General features: G+C 44.4%; 1 protein-coding gene across 2 annotated transcripts in view; it reads right to left on the bottom strand.

The window, feature by feature from the left end:
* LOC128935555 (mitogen-activated protein kinase kinase kinase 3-like) overlaps positions 1 to 20,193 on the bottom strand; it is an 80,928-nt gene that overhangs the window by 40,738 nt on the left and 19,997 nt on the right. For both annotated transcript variants that reach the window (XM_054273973.1, XM_054273972.1), the window contains exons 2-3: positions 15,743 to 15,822; positions 1,186 to 1,292 (exon numbers count right to left, since the gene is read on the bottom strand). In XM_054273973.1, the coding sequence (XP_054129948.1) occupies positions 1,186 to 1,292; positions 15,743 to 15,746 (111 nt within the window). In that variant the 5' untranslated portion in view covers positions 15,747 to 15,822. The remainder of the gene's footprint in view (positions 1 to 1,185; positions 1,293 to 15,742; positions 15,823 to 20,193) is intronic.

Genomic DNA, 20,193 nt, shown 5'->3' on the forward strand with positions numbered 1-20,193 from the left:
TTCTCCTGCAGCTGCAGGGAGCCAGCCCTGAGTTTCTCTGGTCACTTCTGTAAACATCTTGGACTTTTTTCAGCGCGAGCTGAACACAAACCCAGTGATTCAACTTGGCCAGCTGCTCCTGCCAGGCCGTGCTTTGAAACCAGACGTGCGCACGTGTTTTCGTCTGCATGTGGCTGGGGAGCCCACAGGGATTCTGGAAGGGATTTTTCCTCCCTGCACCCAGACTGCTTTGTTTGCAGCACAAGTGACATTAAAACATGCATGACGACAGCAAATGACAATTTGTTTTCTCCCTTGCTAGGCACCCAGCAGTTGTAGAGTGATTGCAATCTCATTCTAAACCACAGCACTAGAGATGGAATTCCACGTGGATTTGCTGCCATGCTTCTCCAGCAGCTCCCCAGTTGTCCCAGTCTTTTTGTCCCTTTTTTCCTTGCTATTTTGATAACTCAATTCTTTCTCCACAACTTTCATGTTTCATATTATTTGCTCCATAGACAAACATGCTATTAAATCCACTTCAGCTATTGTATTGATGTCAGCAAATAATTTCTGACCTTGCTCAAGGGACAATGTTTTTTGCTCACCAAAACAACTCTGAATGTGCAACATGGCCAAAATGTTTAGGAGCATAAAGATAAACAGCAGTAATTCATAATTAAACACTTTATATAAGAATGACATTATTCCTCCCCAAAGAGCCTGGGTGTCTACAGTCAGAATTGGCAGTCTGTCTTTCAAATATCTGAAACAAAATGTGCACATAATAAATCTTGTATTTCATTAACGCTGTCAATAGAAAACAATTGACTTATCCAAGTCCTAAAGCTGCACAGCCTGAAACAAGTTCTGCTACTTTCAGAGCTAAACAACAGCTGGAAGTGCCTTGAGGTGAGACTTGACATTTAAACCCAGTTTTAGGCTCTGTTGTTATATTTGTGGATAATTTGGGGCATTACCCTTCTCTGCTCCACTGTGATATAGGGATGACTGTAACTTCCTTTCAGCTCTTCAAAAAGAGGTCATAAGCCTCCTAGCTTGGTAAAATGATGATATTTCTGACGTGCTGAGCACTTGTTAACTTCAGTTCTAACATTTAAACTCTGCTCTGCCAGCATGGCAAGCACCATGCCCTCCTTTGCGGTCTGCTGGAGCTTGGGGTGGCCTGAAGCAGCAAAGCCATACCTGTTTGTTGGAGTGGACACTTTTATTCCTGTTGTTGTCCAGCAGCCCCCCACACTTGCCCAACGCTGCCAAATCCTTCATAATAGAGTTCAGAGCTTCTTCTTCATCTGCAAGAAGAGAAGAGACAACTGAAGCGTGGAAAGCAACCCTGCCCTCGGATGTGCAGAGTGAAAACACAGCGCTGCAAAGAGAAACTTTCAACACAAATGGATCAAAAGACACAATGCCAAGCTTTCCTGTTAAGAGCGGCATTCCAAGGCCACACCACAGTCTCTCCCAACCCTGTCTTGAAAACACAGGTTCCTTCATCACAGGTGAGACAGAGAATGAGGACTCATTCCTGAGTCCCCACCTGAAAGGCCCTGCAAGAAAGCTGCAGAAGGACTCTCAATATGGACATGCACACAAGAAAATGCCATTAGAATGAAAAAGGGCAGATTTAGATTAGATATTAGAAAGAAATTTTCCCCTGTGAGGGTGGTGAGGCCTTGGCACAGCTGCCCAGAGAAGCTGTGGCTGCCCCATCCCTGGATATGTGCAAGGCCAGGTTGGATGGGGCTTGGAGGAACCTGGGCTAGAGAAGGGTAGAGAAGGGTGTCCTTGTCCTTCCTCCCTCTTCATTCAAGGTGCTCAAGAGCCACACCTGACCTTCCAAACCAGAAGCAGTGAGAAACCAGAGGAGAGGGCAAGGAATCCATGAGAACAGAGAGAAAGCAGCGCTGGGGAGAAGATGCTGAGAGCCCTCGTGGGATTTCTGATTTCTGCAGTATCAGGAGCACTCTGAGGGACCATTGACTCTGAAACCAATCTCCTCTTTTCCAGCACTTCAGCATCTGTGGTTGTGGCCTCTTGAAGCAGCTGTGAAGTGTTAAAGGCAAAATACCAAGCACAAGAAGCAAGAACTCTGTCAGGACCTAGGGCAGGGCACACTGGTGGGAGGGTGTGAGAACCCACTGCTCACCCCATGCTCGTGCCACAGTCAAGGCAAATGTTAGCCACATGCAGAAATTACTGCAAAAAATACAAATACAGCTACAAATCTTGTCTAAAAATGAGTGTCTCCAGGGACAGAACCACCCCTAAGCCAGGCCAGCCTGCAGATTTAACTCAAAGTCCACAAATATGTGAAAAATGACAAAAACCATATGAACTCAGACAGGACTGGACCCAAACACTGAGGATCTCTCCCCAGGGAGGTGTATGTCCTGGATCCTCCTGCTCAGATATAACACCATCTCCTCCTGTTCTGCTCCTCCTGCTGGGTTCTGTGAGCAATGAAGCTACAAAAAAACTCAGATATGTGAGAAAAATAATTCTTGTGCATGCTCTGCTCCCAGGGTATATTAAAGAAATCAGGGGAAAAACTGGGGGAAAACGTTTAAAATCCAGTCTCACATTTCATAGCTCAGAAATGAGCTCCAATGCCTTCACCAAACTCTTAGGAAAAAGCCAATATTTTCCTGTAGGCAATGTGTGTATACATATTTAATATATAAACATATAGCTGTACATCAACATTAAAAATATAATTGATAAAATAATAAAATTCATATGTAAGTACATGAAAATGTAATCACTTTTGCCTCCCACATTATATATATAGAAGTACAGATATGTGTTTCCAAAAGGAGTGGCAGGGAGCACAACCTGAAGTGCTAAAAACTCAAAAAAAGCTAATTTTCAGTTCAAGTTCAGGAAAAAAAATACCCCAAAACCAACAACAACAAATAAACACATCCAGAATGTCCCCAAAGTCTGGGTTTGGGGTGTTTTTCTTTTGTTGTTGTTGGTTTGTTTTGGTTTTTTTTGAAGGACCTCTGGGACAAGCATAGTTTTCCACAGAAATTTTGTAGTAGGAAAATACCCAACACAAAAAAAAAGAAAAAATAAGGAAAAAAATGCTTTTTTTTTTTCCTTCCTCTTTGTTGGGGGGGAGGGAACAGGGGGCGGGATGAGCTAAAACAAACCCACAAAAACAAAGCCCCCTTACACCACCCTCCAGGAATTTTCCACCAAAGCTTTAATCTCTACAGTGCCCCATACCATCTTTTTTTTCTCTTTTTATTTTTTCCAACTAGTGACAACAAAAGTTTCCTGCACTGCCTGACACAAAACACAACCTGTAATGTCATGGGCCAACAGGGCCAGCAGGCAGAGACAGAACCAAATCACCCAATAATTCCCCATCCCTCTCCCACCTCCAAACCCCCCTGGCAGAATCTTCCAGGAGAGGAATCTCTGCTCAACCCACCAGGGCCCTGGTTTACGTCACATTGTCTTCCTCCTCTATCTACACACCAATCTTGCCAAAACTTTTTTTGTAACAGACTTCTGGGTCCACCAAACTCAGGTTTAAAAGTTCCTGGTGCTGCAAACCCAGTCACATTTCTTAGGCTGAAATTCTCTGCCTGAAGTGACTTTTTGCATCTCTCCAAGCACAGCAAAGCAAGGAGAATCCACTCACTTTCAGTAACTGCTTTAATTCAGCTGGTTTCCAGAAACACCCAAACATCAACTGAATAGAATAAGTGGTGTAAAACTGAGCTCCAGCTGTCCTGAATCAGGTACTGAAGAAAAAGGAAAGAGAAGCTATTTCTTGTATTTGACTGTCAAATCAGCATTTTCCTTCCTTTATCTACTAAGAAACCAATGCAAAAAAAGCATTCTGAAAAGCATCTGAGGATTTTTAATTACAAAATATGAGCGCTGATTGACAAAAAACTAAAATCCACTTCCATGACATCACTGCTGCAAAATAAGATAAGAAAACTTCTTCCTATCCAAGCAGGAAAGGTGGTTTTCTGCTGCTGGAGGGTGAAAAACGACTTAAGCACAAGCAGAAATAAAATATCTCCTTCAACGAATGTATTTCTATGTGCTTAAGTATTTACCATCTGCTTTTAGCAGTGTGTTTTTACTCCAAGAGAGCTGTGATTTCAGGGAGGCAACGACCAAAGCCTCAACTGCTCAAAACAAAACCCCCCACACCAGGCTCTGAAGCAACTTCTGAGCAGCAGCAGCACAGTTTGCATCATCTCTTGCAAAACCAACACTTGCCAGTCCTCTCCAGGCCAGCCCTGCTCAGGGACTGATCCTTTCCAGCCTGAGCCTCCTGCCCATCCTAATGACTGCTGCTGGGGTCTCCCAGCTGACTCCCAAGAAGGGTGGAGGACTTTGTTCCATGGAAAGATGCAGCCAGCTCAGCCAGTGCAGTCAAAATTCAAACAAGCACTGAAGAGAACTGGATAATTAAATCCAAATGCCACTCCCAAGCCCTTCCAGCAAGGGGGGTGTCACAGGCTGCTCCTGCTCTCGTTGGCTGGGTTTGAGTCAGGACAGGGGGAAGGATGGATGGCTCTCCCAGGGACAGAATGCCAACTGTCAGGAATTGGGAAAATCCTCTTCTCCTGATCCAGCCCTGGCAGGACCCAAATATCCTCCAGCCTTGTGAGAAGGCTGCACAGCCAACACCTCCCCAGGCTGTGCCATGGCTCCAGAACAGAACATCTGTGAGTTGCACAACACTGATGAAGTATCCTTGGAGCTCTGTGGGCTTGGGAGACTCCTGGAAATCTCTCAGGTTCCTGCTCCTGGACAAGCTCCTGGCCCAGCTCCACTCCGGCATCGTTCTGCACAAATTCACTTAAGGTACTGTGGGGCTGACAGGATGAATTGTACAACAAATCCCACTTGATCTCCAACACAACATGAAAACAGGATTATTTCTACCATGGAAGATCAGGACAGAGAAAAGCTGATTATAGAGACAGCAAAAATGAAACATAAAAATAAATTGTGTTTAGTGCTGTCCCTCTGTCCCCAATGCCTCTTTTTCCATTCCTCAGGTTTCAGCTGTTTCCCTTAGTAGGAAACTCATTCCTTTCTTCTCTACTTTCCACCAACACACTTAATTTTGTGCTTTTTAAATCAGCTTCCTGTGACAAAGCTTGTTTGATCACACTGCCAGCCCATCCAACCAAGAATCACTTCCAACCAAAAATAATAGATGTTTCAAAAGATATTAATTTCCCAGGGGTTTGGGGGTGGGGGGAAATATCCACAGCCACACAGAGGAGAGGAACACACAGGAGCAGAAAGCCAAGAGCACTCCCAAGAATCAATGACCAAAGAAGCTCCAGTAGACAGGGTTTGTATTTTTATTACAATACACTCATCCATTTTGGCAGGATCCTTTATCAAAACCAGAATGCCTCCTTCTCTCATCAGGTTTTCAGCTCTGCAAGATGTTAGGGCTTGCAAGTCCCAGGCACTACCAGAGTGAATCTGGTACTGACAGAACCAGAGGACACAAGCTGCATCAAGGGAAGTTTAGGTTGGATATCAGGGAAAAGTCTACAGAAAGAGTGATAAAGTTCTGGAACGGCTGCCCAGGGAGGTGGTGCAGTCCCCATCCCTGGGTGTGTTTAACAAGGCCTGGATGTGGCACTGGGTGCCAGGGTTTGGTTGAGGGGTTGGGGCTGGGTTGGACTCGATGATCTTGAAGGTTTCTTCCAACCCACACATTCTGTGAATTCTGTGAATTTTGTCAATCTGGGGCATTTGTCTACTTGGCAAAATCAGCCAGGGAGTGACACCAGAAAGGCAGCAGATGACACATCTCTCTGCCCTTCAGAGACACATTTCCAGGGCTGCTACGTGGCCTTGGCTCCAGCCTGCGTGGGGGAGAGAGGAACCTGGACTTTCAGTCTTAGTACAGCAAGTTCACTGCTCAAGGAGAGGAAAAAAAGTTTTGAAAAGGGAGAAATAGAAAGCCTGAAGGTCAACAGGGACCACCCAAAACAATTCAAGAGTCAGGAGAGAAAGCAAATGAAGAAGGGACAAAGGAATAATTTAGCAGTGCTCAGATGGTCTAGACACTGCTGTTATTGTTGGCTGCACTAATAGGTCATTGCTAAGAGGCAGTTTATGGTAGTTCCATGAAGCTGCTTCCTTCAACACTGAAATAAAAAAAAAATAATAATAAAAAAAAGGCAGCAGCTGGATGGAGCCCACAGAAGCAAAGCAGATCCTGTAAAACACGATGAGCTCTGATTTGGGCCTCTCACACACACACACACCAGGCAGAACCAGGGCTGGGAAGAGTGGGGAAAAGCCCTGGGCGTTGCAGGAGGGAAGAACATTGTGAGTCATCCCTGAGCAAGGCAAAGCACACAGCCCCAGGGCCCTGCAGGCACCTGGACCCAGAGAAACCCCAGCTGGGAGCACTGTGAGGATCCCAGGGTGCTTCTCACAACCGTGGTGCTGATGGTGCCTTTGCCTGGGTAAACTCCAGCAGCAGCAGCATCCACCTCTCCAGAAGGTGATGCAGGCACTGGGGATGTCCCCAGGCAGAGGGGAGAGCTCTGGGAAAGCTGAGAGGGGGATGAAGAGAGGATGGGGCCCACGAATAAACACTGTCACCTTCACTAATAGCCCATTCATAGGCTAGACTTTGAGTATATAGTGACAAAAATACTGAAATGTAAACACAACACAGCGAAAATAAATATGGAGCCACACGATGATGACTCTGACAATGCCGAAGAAGAGACACCAGCCTTTCATTTTTGCTGGTTTTTTTTGAAAACACACAATTTTGGATTGACTGTATACAACATTTATCACTTACCAAGACTGTATACCACATTTATCACTTGGCAAAGGGACCCTGAACTGAAAGACAAGACTCACTCCCCTGGCATCACTCAGCTCCTGCAAAGGGCAGCCCCTGTCCTGCTGGAATTCCAGCTGCACTGCTACAAAGGGAGATGGGCTGGGTTTTATGCCTCATTTGATGGACAGAAATCAGAGACAGACAAAAGCCTCGCTCAAGACCACACCAGTCTGCAGCCAGAGCTAAACACATTAAAGGAGCTGAAATCCAGAGAGGACTAAACTTGATCTGGCCTTCCTGGCTGTATACAAAGGGCACAGCAACTCATTTAGCAGCCTCCACATCCCAGCCTTGACCTGGAATCACACAGAACAGCCTCTTCAAAAGCCTCAGCTGGAGAGCTCATGCACTCACTCCAGTAACCCCTCCTTGTAACAACAACTCAATTCCAGTTTGAGAACACAGCTTTGCTTTGTATTCTGCTCATTAGATCTTGATAGCCCTGTATCTTAGAGAGCCCTCTATTCCACATCTTCTCCAGGTACTCACAGACTGATTTTATCTCCTTTTAACCCTTCTTCATTTAAGTAAATGGAAATACACAGATTCTGCCATTAGAGTGATACTTCATTCATTTCTGCAGCTCTTTCCAGGGTTTTGTTTTGTTTAGTTTGTTGTTTGTGGGTTTTTTTTTTTATCAAGAGGAAATAGCAGAGAAGCACATCATGTTCAGTGGCCAAAGCACCTTTTCATGTCTGTTTGCTGTGTGTGCAGGGGCTAACAGCAAACCTGGCCCAGGTTTTCCAGCCCACATCTGTCAGACCAGCAGCCACCTGGGCTGCCCAGTGCCCTCCCAGAATGTCAGTGTCAGACCAGGCCAGGCCTTTCCTGGCCCAGGGAACAGGACAGCAATCACCCATGTGAGAGCACACATCAAAGAGCTTGCTGGTGAAGATAAATGCTGCCTTTTCTCCAAAAGCCAGAGGGGGGAAAGCTTGAAGACAAAGAAAAAGCTTGGAGACAAAGAAGATCCCAGCCCTGGGGTTTCTGCAGTACCTGCAAACACCATTAACAGGCAGCATCCAGGCCATGCACAAGACACCAGGGGCCAAGTTACCAAACCAGCACAGACTTGATGATTTTAAGGGTCTTTACTAAATGAAATTATCCTGATTCTTAACAGAAGGGCTCAATCAGTAAGTAAATACCACCACTGACTTTCCCAGTCAATAGGAAGGAGCTGAGTGAGCTGAGGCTCAGCAGCCTGATTTGGATTGTAACAAAAGCCTCCATGCAGGCAAAGAAGGGACCCAGACACTCTGAGAGGGAGCTACAAGTGCTGTTGTGCAATTCACCCCCCTTGGAAGGGCTGTCTGTGACTGATCTGTGGCAAGCACAGTGCTGCCTGCACCCACCTAGTGAGATCCAGACAAACCTCCCCATAAATTCAGCCCACATGCACAAAGCACTTTGCCACTGTCTGGAGCCGTGTCCAGAGTCTGATAAAGAGAAAAATGATCCAATTCCCCTCCTCCAGAGCAGCCAGCACACACAGCAGTGGAGCACGTTCCCTTTGCAAGGCAGCAAAGCACCCCAGCAGCAGCTGGGTCCTGCTGTTCTCCCTCTGCAGCCCCACCCAAGGGATGCCAAGGTCAGCCCTGGGCAGGGCACAGCCCAGCAGGTTGAGCAGAGCAATTCTGCAGGAGGAAGAGAGGAAATCCCTCCTGACACGCTGGATTTCTTGGCAGCAGTTTGCTCACTGATGCCTGGAGCTCAGGACACACAAGCTCACATAGGAAAGCAGCGCTGTGATGTGCTGGGGGTTCCTGCAAGCACATTTCTTCTTCTCAGGGAATTATGATGCTAAAGGGGGCAGAGGTAGAGGAGATTGTTGATTCTCAACGTGACAAACTGATGCTCAACTCCTGCTCTCCAGAAATGACACTGGTTTGGATTTTTGATTTCACTTCTTTGTGAAAAGAAACAAAAAACAAACCCCCATCAGAGGCTTTGGACAGCTACAGAGGTTCCATCACACCAAGTGCCCAACAGAACATCTGTGGGTTTAGGGCACAGTTACACTACCCCACACATTCCCTTTCCAGGGAAGGCAAAAACCTGTTTTAAAAAAGCTAAACCAATTATTTTTTAAATGATAAAAAATAGTTATATTTTATAAAATATACTAAAAATATTACTAAATATACTAAAATAATATTAAATAATACTACTACTAATATAGTATAATACTAAATAATTATACTAATATTACTAATATAAAATAATACTAAAATATTATTAAATAATAAAAATAAATACTAATATAGTACTAAAATCATTTAGTACAAATATTAATACTAAAATACTACTATTTGATTTAGTTATATATGTATCACAGATATAACTAAATCAAATCACCAATAACAGGACCCAACCAGTCTCTAAAATACTCATGCACTCAAACAAGCAAACACCCTCAATGTAATACAGACATGCTAAGGCTCCAGTCAATTAATGAGAGCATTGAGAAAACAGCAGAAGAGACTAAACTGGCACATAAATCCATGTATTATGGCAGAACCCATTTCAGAGCCAGAGTGAGATCATGAAGAACTTCAATGCCCTCTGAATTTCCCCAGGAAAAACCAAAAGCAAACGCAAAGCTGCTGGGACTGCACCTCAGTGCCCTTAAAACCAAGTGATCAGTGCCTCACAAACACCAAACCCAAAGCATTTGGGATGGCAGGTTTGATCACAAGTGGAAGTTTCAGTGGTCAGGCCACAAATCATACAAGGAATTTCTCCTGACGAGCTGTGCCATGGCACAATGCCCACGTTCCCTCAGCCCAGAGGCTCAGCAGGGACTTCTGCAATGGAAAAGGACTTGGGATGCAGAAGGTGTTTGGTTTAGCTCAGCAGGGAGGGAAAGCAAGGTTACATCTGTGGTTCACCACAAGCCTCCACTCCCAAAATAGCCATCCCTGCACAGTAAAATTCCAGGGGAGAGGAGCCCCTGGCAGAGCTGCTGCTCACCCTGCTCAGCCCATCCCTGGGCACACTCATCACCACGAGTGCCCCTGGGAAAAATGGGTATTTTATGATTGGCTTTTGGCAAATATTACAATGAATATTATATGTGTTGTGTTAGAAAGTAAAGCTGTATTAATTTTCTTAAGTAGTGTGTCAAATATAGTTTTAGGTTATAACATAAGGTTAAAATAGAAACTGTGCTATGTAGGATCCTTTTTTCCTAAAGAAAGGACTCACACTGAGATAGCAGCCACAGGACACCTGAATCTTTCCGAGAAAGAGAATTTATGGCTCCATTATCAATAGAAATGAACTTCTTCCCATCTTGCTCAGCCATGAGGACACCATTAGGATTAAGAGGAAGAAGCTGACAATGACCAGACACAATCCTGTGTTTGAATGGAATTTATGCATCATGTATGAGGTGTATGAATATGCAGCAGGTTATTGCTTTTAAGGGTTAATCCTCTGTTAACGTGGGTCCTTTTTGGGGCTTATGCTGCCTATAAAAAGGTACCTGGACATCTGTAACTCTTTATTTCTATTGTCTCATATTGTACTAATCCAAACTGTCCAAATTATCATAACTCTAATTATATTACTATTTTTATAACCACTTTATTACTATTAAACTTTAAAAATTTTAAAACCAAGTGATTGGTGTTTTTCACGCCCTCTACATCCCCACATGCCTGGAGGGTGGCAAAGCCCAGCTAAGAAGCCAATTTTCCCCCAGGAAAACATCCTGACACTGTTTCTCCTTCCTTCTCTCAGCTCCCCATCTCCAGCAGCTCAGGAGCACAACCCATGGAGGCGCAGCCACCTCAGAGCCTTCACCCCTTCCTGGCTAATGGGGCAAATGGGGTGGAATTAGGTGACTTTTGGTGGGGGAAGATTTACTGAAGAGGGCAGAGTTTGGGGAAGCAGCTGCTGCCCCTCTCACCAGGCAGTGATGCTGAACAGGAGCCAGGATCTTTGAGCCCAACCATAAACCCAACACTGCTCATGACAAACCCCTTGTTTCTCGTTTGCTTTTGTGAATTAAAGTTACTCCAGGAGAGCTGCAAGCAGAGGCTTAAAAATCTTATATCTTAAAAAGCAAAACTAACCACATTTAAGAAGATTTTTCCATGCCTGTAGCTCTGCTACTCCTCACCACTTCAAAGGTGCCAGGTTTCTCATTCCACAAGAAACTTTCACAACTTTTTTTGCTAAATCTGCCCTTTGCTCCACAAACACTAATTTTCCTCTAATGGATTAACATAATTGAATTAAACTTGGGCCAATTATTCCAGCAGTTTCCCCTGCTAAGCTTAAAATTTGCTCCTTCTGAAGAAGGACTTACATGCTTAAAAGGCAGCCTGGATTTTTCCACCTCTGTCATTTGGTCTAATAAAAGATATTGCCTCTCCCCACAACCTGTACCTCTCTCTTGAGCACACTTGAAAGGGGGAAAATGTTTACCCAGCAAAGAAATGTAACTGGCGAGTTATTTCCCTTGACTGACTCTGATACTTCTGGAGGTTATTTGAGGGATCATAAAGAACTCGTTCTCCCTCCCAGCCCAGCGACTTCCAGTGCTCAAAATCTCAGAGCCCATGAATTCCTATTCTGTTGCTGCAGCAACAGCTGCAACATCTCAGATGTGATGCAGATCCAATCCCACATTGCCCAGAGCACCCTAAATTTGAGCCCTGGGCACAATGGGTACAGTGCCATTGTGAAAATCCATAAAATTAGAGGGTTTTAGGAAAACTGCAGAAGACAAGCCTCAGATACAGCAGAATTGTGAACAGTGTTTCAAAACAGCAGCAGTTTTGAAATATGCCAGCAGAAAAAAATTATTTAAACTGTAGAAAAGATAAGGGCAAATAGAACAATTAATCTATGTATTACTGCTTGTCTGAATGGCTTTCTAAGTGGCAGAAAGTTTATCTAGCAAGATATTAAGAAGTTTAAGCTTATGAATGGAGCTCTGGGCATTGTCTTTTACAAGCAGGTATTGTATTTGAAATAAGCAAGCATTGTTTAACCAAAGGAACATGTACTTATGGTAGTTAGACAGAACTACTGTCAATATGCTTTTGCTTTGTGTGATTGGTCAAGAAGCCTATAAAGTATATTGTAAAATTAAGTTTTCTGGCCTGCTGCCTGGATTGTGAGCTGTTAGCATCTTTCCATTATCATAATCACGTAATGAGACTGATGCTGAAAAATAAACAGCTTGAGGCACTTTCCATAGCAGCCCCATCCTGTCATGTCTGTAAATAAATTGGCAGCGTCATGCCAGGAAAGGGAGAAGGAGACCATGGACACCTCTGAACTCAGACACCTCTCAAAAAGAGCAAAACCTGAGCCAGAAAGCCTGATGTGTCTTATTGTAATATAAAGTGCTGCAATTCAACATGAATTAATCCTTCCTGGAAGCTCTCAGCATACAAAGGGAAAGCTGAGAGCAGTAAGGAAATGAAGAGTGAAAGCAGCGGCTGCTGAGGAATGAGGAAAACACAGCAAGGGAGGGTGAGACACCCATGGGAGAGGCTCTGCTCTGCCCCCACCAGCTCCAGCAGCCCCCAAAATCCCTAAGGAACTGGGCTGGATGGCCAAGGCTGCTCAAACAAGCTCCCAGCAAGCTGCTGTGCCTGCTGCCAGCCCAGCCTGCAATCACACACACTCTGTCAGTACTACAAACAACATCACTCTCCCAGCTCCCACACCTCAGGTGACCTTCCTGCTGAAGCAAAGTCACACTCTGCCCAGCAAAGCACTAAACCTTTGAGTTATATGGATGCCCCCTGAGCAGAACAGATCAGCCTTCCTGCAGTTTTTATCATCACCATCACACATGCACACACACAACATTTCATAACCACAGCTGAGAACACTTGAATAATTTTTAAAACAAAAGGAATAAAACTTGAGCAACAAACAAGCCGGTGCTTTTTGTACCAAGTTGTGCAGGCTTTTTAAATATTATTTTTGCTGTGATGTCATGTTTAAACACAGCAATTTTTAATACTTATTGGGCACAGTTTTTCCACTGTGTTGCACTGGAGATGCAGACACCATAAAAATGTCATAAACAGTCATTTGACCAAATTACAAAGAGTCTTGGACCCTTGAGTGTGACAGTGTTCACAGGGGTCTCAGGATGAGGGAAGAGACGAGGATGTGACTCCATGTTTCTGAAGGCTTGATTTATTATTATATTTATTACATTAAATCTATACTAAAAGAAGAAAGGATTTCACCAGAAGGCTGGCTAAGAATAGAATAGGAAAGAATGATAACAAAAGCTTCCGTCTCAGAGAGAGTCCAAGCCAGCTGACTGTGATTGGCCATTAATTACAAACATCCAACATGGGCCAATCCCAGATGCACCTGTTGCATTCCACAGCAGCAGATAATCAATGTTTACATTTTGTTCCTGAGGCCTCTCAGCTTCTCAGGAGGAAAAATCCTAAAAAAAAAGATTTTCCATAAAAGATGTCTGCGACACTTGAGGAGAGGTTGCAGCTGGAAATGAACTGTAACATGAATAAAAAGACTCAGTGCCAAGGACTTGGGCTGGTCCCAAGCTGGCCCATACAGAGATGCTGCAGCACCCAGGGCTGGCCCAAGCACTGCACAACACAGAGACACCAGAAGTCCCCACTTCCCCTCCTGTGGGCTCCATGCAAGGTCATGCAACTTCCCTAGAACTCGCCTGGGAGTGAACAGTCCTGTGCTGAACCCTGAGACACTGGGAAGGCTATAAATAGGATCCTGGAAAAAGGAAAAAAAAGAAAAAAAAAAAAAAAAAAGGTAGACCTGGAACAGGCTGTCTGAGATCACCTCATCCAACACATCTCCTCTGAAGGGAGGGAGGAAGGAAATTTCCAGAAGGAAATCATTGATGTGACTGCAAATTCTCTGTACTTTCCTTGAAAATACTCCCTCATCCCAAAGCATGGAGTAAACAAACACATATACAAGGAAGAGGCAGAGAAGTGAAACCCTCAAAATTCAACCCAAATTCCTGTGCATCAGCAAAGCTATCACAGTGATTCTTTCACAGACAAACACCTCTCAGTGACACTGATGGGGACACACAGCATCTCACCCATCTGATCCCCACAGAGCAGACTCAGGATCTCAAATTACCCCATCTGGACACATCCTGGCACATCTAACCCCACACAGGTGTGAATGCTGCTGGGGATGAGCCACAGCAATGAACCTTGGTGAGGGCCATGCACAGCCCCTTCCACCCACACCCAACTGCAAGCACAACTCCAAACCTGCACAAGGCTCCAAAAATCCCCAAAACCAGCCACAGTGCCTCTCTTCACCACAGAATTCCCACAATTAATGCTGCCCTGGTGCACCCATATTACATTTGCAGGCTGAAGGCACCTTGAGCAGGTTCTGTCAGCCACTCTCTGTACAAGGAATCACCAAAGTTACAATCTCCTGAGAACTGGGCTGGAGCCACCAACTCCTTCCCTGCTGGTGCTTGGGGCAAGCCTGAGCTTTCCTTGTTAAAATAACCCACATTGCCTTGACAAAGCAGGGGCTTTTGCCTTCAAAGTGAAAATGTTTCTAAAAAATTTTGGGGTTAGTCACCAGGGATTTTAAACTGAAATTTGTCATTCTTTATATTGAAGAAGCAGATCTGGACTTTCTCTTCTCTCCCCTTCCCTTTTTTTTTTTTTAAAGGTGGCTTTAAATTAGTTCTCTTCCCACAAAATCTCTCTTCTAGGTAACAGAGAAAGAGCAAAAATAACACAAAGCCAGGATGGGTAAATATCACTCTTCTCCTTTCTCCATAGGGGAGAATAAACACTTAAGGCGTGGCAGTGGCTTTAATTTTCTAAATTCAGACTGATTTTCTAAACTCACTACCAAGCTCTGAATCACGTTTGTACAAGGCTTTTTATGACGGTAGTGACAGCATAGTGGGGGATGGCTTCAAACTGACAGAGAAAAGATTTACACTGGATATTGGGAAGAAATTCTTCCCTGTGAGGATGCTGAGGTCCTGGCAGAGGTGCCCAGAGAAGCTGTGGCTGCCCCTGGATCCCTGGCAGTGCCCAAGGCCAGGCTGGGCAGGGCTTGGAGCAGCCTGGGATAGTGGAAGGTGTCCCTGCCTGGCAGGGGTTGCAATGAGATTTCCTGTAAGGTCCCTTCCACCCCAAACCCTTCTGTGAGTCTACACATCTGCAAGAACAAACCCTAAATTTAACACATATCTCCTTTTTAATTCTTATTTAAAGCATCATTTCAGCCATCCCTGAAAAGTTTAGGGTGAATTGTGTAAATGCTGCAGATGTGCAAGTGAAGTGCTCAGCTTCAGGCAGGAACCCTCCAAGATCTCTCCTCCTTTCTTGGGTCCCCAGGTCAGGAAGCCATTTAGGCACTTCCAAGTGGTCCCAATTCCTGACATAATGAATTTTCTTTAGGAGAAAGTTCTTATCTATAGAGATAAGATGGAAATCATAATGTACCTCCAGAACTAAAAATAATTCCCACCTAATAAAGTTTCCCTCAGCACCTCAGAGCATCTGACACACAACTATTCCAGCAGAAGAGGGAGAAGGTGGAAGCAATCCAGGTCACCACTTAGGAAAGCAATATATTCAAGCTTTGTTTGAAACAGAAAATTCCTTGGGAGAAGATCTGCAGAAAATGAAGATGCTCTGCAGAGAAATACAAGGAGAGACTCCACCTAGAACATGACCATCAGATCACACTCAGAATAAGAAGAAAATTTGTCCAATTTTGGCACCACTAAAATGCTAAACATAAATCAGAAAGCAATGTAACAGTCAGAGCATCTTAGCAACTTCCCCCAGTCTGCTGGCACATTTGGTAGTCCCAACCAAAATTATCAGGCTGCAGAAAATGAATTCTCATGGGGAATCCAGTTCTTACCCATCTTTCCATCTACATCAGGCCTCCATTCCACTGGTCCCAGACTCTGGTGCTTTATCCTCCTCTCTCAAGCATCCACCCTGTAATGAACATACACAGAGGTTAATTTTGACATGACAACAGGGTCATGGACCACTTTTCACAAAGTCTATCCCCACCATCACCTGGGAAAGAGGCAAACCTGATTTAGGAATGGAGAACAGGACTCTGCCTTCCTCTGCACACACCAAAGGTAACACACCACAAACCTGGGACCTCAATGGCTTTAAAATCTTGGGGTAAACAACTTGTGCTTCCTTAAGAGCAGAACGTTTTAATTACATGATATTTTAATGTGTTTTTACATTATTAATGTAACCCTAAAGCAACACCATCTTTAACACTTCAGATTCCACAGCATCCCTGTGGGGTAACACTCACTTAGGGAACAGGCTGACAACAGGACATGCAAAAGCAGTGCTGAATCAAAGCAGAAACCTAAATTTAGGCCTTCCAAACTGCAATTCCCCAAGGCTGGACCAGCTTTCCTCTGACTGCATGGGTAAAAAGCTGAGCACAGGCAGCTCTCAGCAGCAGTGAGTGCCCTGTACATCCCTCATGGAAGGTGTGTGCCCAGGAGCACTCCAGAGTTTCTGCCTTCAATCTGCCCCCAAAACCAGCACAGAAGGGGCTCAGTGACCTCCCATCCTTCATTCAGCCAAACTCCTGCACCCAGAAAGGTTTTTTGGGGTTTTTTGGCCACCAAGAAACTCACGCAGGCCTGGGCCCGCTGGAGCCTGTCCTGCTCACTAAGGAAAAGCCTCATTTTAGACTGAACAAAGGCAAAATCCACCTACAGATGGGCACCTTTTAAAGCACACTCTGACAGAAAACAACATCAAATTCCATTTTAGCCACCTGATAAACCCTCAGATTTCTTGGTCATAAATCTGTGTGACAGCACAGGAAAAGGGAGAAACACCTCAAGAACTTGATCAGACTTGCAGAGGGAGTGAGAAATTCCTGCCCTGCAGTCACTGCAGGCTGCCCTGAAGTCAGTGAGAGCCCCAGGACACTGACAAGGATCCTGGAGTGTTAAATATGAGGCACTGGTCACAAATGGGAGGAAAAAGCACTTTGAAATCCTCCTGGCTTGGTCAAATCAATTCAAACACAGCAACAAATCTGAAGAGAACCAAGAATGATCCCAAGCATGGATTAAAATTATTTTCTGCAGCTCTGGTGCCTCAGTGCTACCGAGCACAGGGATTTTTATCCAGCCTATTTTGAGAGAGACGAGCAGGAAGGGAAGCTGATAAGAGAGCAGCAGAGGCATCCAAGTGCCCTGAGAGGGTTTTTCCTCCTCCTGCAGCTTCCTCCCAGCACAGCACCATCAGCCTGAGAGCCCAGGGCCATTTCCAACACCAAGGAGGAGAAAAGGAAGCAACCAAACAGCTTGAATGGTTAAAAATCCTACCTAGAGAAAGAACTGCTCGGTCTGCGCAACACCGAATCGAGAGGGAGCAGAAAACCAGCACGAAACCAGAGTGAAAATTCCATCTGATTATAACAAGAGCAGGAAACAGCCCAAACCTTCACTTTTGCTTTCAAAGCTGCTGTGACACTTCCAGGAATTAAGCTGTGTGCATAATTTGCACTGAGGGCCACAGGCAGACAGTCTGGATCAACTGTAAATTCCTGGGACAGCCCAAGCTCACCCTCCTATCAGAGCAATAGATTTTTCTAATGTCTGCCTGGAGACCTTCCAGACCTTTCCAAACCATATCTAATCACAAAAACAAGCATCTACAGGAACTGTGCAAACGAGCCCTGGAAAAAACAGGGGACCTTTCCATCAGCAGAGCCCTCCCCTGTGCTGTTCTCCATCACCTCTGCCCCAGCAAAGCCCTGGGACCCCCCTGCCCAGCCCTGGTAGCAAACCAGACATGCACACAGGGCAGGGAATCTCCCCAGATACACAGGAGAAAGGAGGGTTTTCTGATTTAGCAGAAAATGTTAAATGTTCTCAGTGCTGAGGACAGCCAGCCTTCAAACTGGCCTGCACACACTGGTGATTTCCGTGGCTTCCCAAAAATACAAACCAGCAGCTTCCTGTTCCAGAAGGACAAATTCCTGTTTCTAGTACAAATTCTGTCCTATTATTATGTCCCTTCAAAAACAGGGGGGGGGGGGGGGGGGGGGAATAAGAGGGGAAAAAAAAAAGGGAAAATTCTTTTTCTACAGATGCTGTTCCAAGCAGCTTCTCCTCCCACTCAGCTCCCCGATCAGCGCTGGCATTTTGGGACACAAAACCTGGGAGCATCTGAAACTGGGCTCCCACTGGCCACTGCACTCACAAAACCCTGTAAATCTCCTCAAAATCTCCCTGGTGAGCACCTGCCAAGCAGTGAGAGAGCTCAGCAAGGTGCTGGGGCAATGCATTCCAGGTGTGTGATGTGCATGCAAGAGACTCTGCCTGCTCCAGTCTGCTCAGGGAACTGCTCGAAGCCACTTCACCTGCAGGAAAGCCCAGCACAGATGCTCTGATCCAGGGAAAAACAAGAATAATACTATAAATATTGGATTAATATAATAATAATTAATATAATAACCATATTTGAATATTATAATAATTAATTTAATATTATAATAATTAATTGCTATATAATAATATCACAATATTTTATATAATAATATAGCAATAATTATAATTAATGAAATAATATAACAATATTAATATCATATTATATAACAATATTATTATAATTGATTTTTATCAGTTCAGATTTGTCTGAGCTGAACTTAGCAGAGCGGCTCAACTTCTTCGCAGCTCCATGAGTGCAGGGTATGAGTATCTGCATGAGAGATGCATGCAAGATTATTAATCCACTTTGAACATTAATCCCTGCTTTTCTTTTTTTCTTCCCACACTCCTGGCTGGGAAGGGATTAAGGAAGACTGAGCTCAAGGGAGATAACAGTTCAGCTATGACATGTCTGTGCATCCATGATTCCTGCCTTTGGATCTAAATTACAGAAAGCAAAGCAGGGGAGGAGAGGATGGAGAAGTGTGATTTTCTCCTGGATGTACGGGAAGATAAAACAAAGTGAGCAGGGGATTGACTGTGAGGAATTAAGTTCAGAAAGCAGGAAGAGTGCAGTCCAGCACTGAGAGCTGCTATTGATATTTGGAATTTCCAGTATCACCCACCCCAAAAAGGGTTGTTCTTGCCCTGCAGAGGCTCAGCATCCCCCATAAAACACAGATTTCATGTCAGCAAGCCTTGCCACTACTGCAGCAGAAGCAAACAGCATCTCCCTGTGCAGTTTATCACCCCCAGGCTTCCAGGGAAAGCAGCACCAACTTATTCCTGCCTGAGCACCACTCAGCACTTTGGATTGGAGGTGTAGGGACACACCACTGTAAAAAAAAATATAAAAATAATAATCCACAATTGCCCCTGAAATAGGGCTCGGCTGGAAAGCTACTCAAAGTAGCATTGCTAAAATTGGGACTTTCCTTGTTTTTTCAAGCAGCAGGGAACATGTTGGGCTCAGAGAGTTTAACAAGCAAGAGTCAAGCGGAAAAAATCTCTCCTTTTTAAGAGTTGACCACATTAACTTTCAGCAAGTTTCCGGGAGTCCTGCCAGAGCACTGGAGTTTTGTATACTACGGAACTGTTAAAAATATTATTGCAAATGTTATTTTCAAAAAGCTTCAGAGGCCAGAGCTGGGGTAGTGTAAAAAAAACAACAGCAAAGCAAATGAGATTATTTCAATGGTGAGAACACAAATGGATGTGTGCTGATAGCTCAGGCTGCCTGCAGGCTTGGCAAAGAGGGATTCAAAGGCAAAGGAGAGTTGGAATATTACAGGTTAGTTGGAATACTTCAGGTTTTCTCTGATCATCCCAATCTCATCCTTACAGTTTTCTCTAAACACTACAGAACATTCAACCTGCTGCACTTAAAACTGTCCTGGAACCTGGATCCATATTATGGGATACACAAAACAACAGCTAAATTTTGGTGCCACTTCAGACACAGGACCCTGCCCTAAAGGCATTTTCCACCCAGGTAATCCAAAGGATACACCATGCAAGGGAAGTAAAAAAATAGCAATTTAAGACTGTGCATCCTTGTAGATGTAGAACTTGAGGATCTGACTCCATGTTCCAGAAGGCTAATTTATTATTTTATGATAATATATTGTATTAAAACTATACTAAAAGAATATAACAAAGGATTTCATCAGAAGGCCAGCTAAGAATAGAAAAAGAAAGAATGAATAACAAAGGCTTGTGGCACTGACAGTGTTCAAGCCAGCTGACTGTGATTGGCCATTAATTAGAAACAACCACATGAGACCAATCATAGATGCACCTGTTGCATTCCACAGCAGCAGATAATAAATGTTTACATTTTGTTCCTGAGGCCTCCAGCTTCTCAGGAGGAAAAATCCTGAGGGGAAAG

The sequence above is a fragment of the Melozone crissalis genome, unplaced genomic scaffold (genome assembly GCF_028551555.1).
Source record: "Melozone crissalis strain CALT ecotype California unplaced genomic scaffold, PUWL_Pcris_2 ptg000016l_1, whole genome shotgun sequence".
In the NCBI taxonomy this organism is placed as follows: Eukaryota; Metazoa; Chordata; class Aves; order Passeriformes; family Passerellidae; genus Melozone; species Melozone crissalis.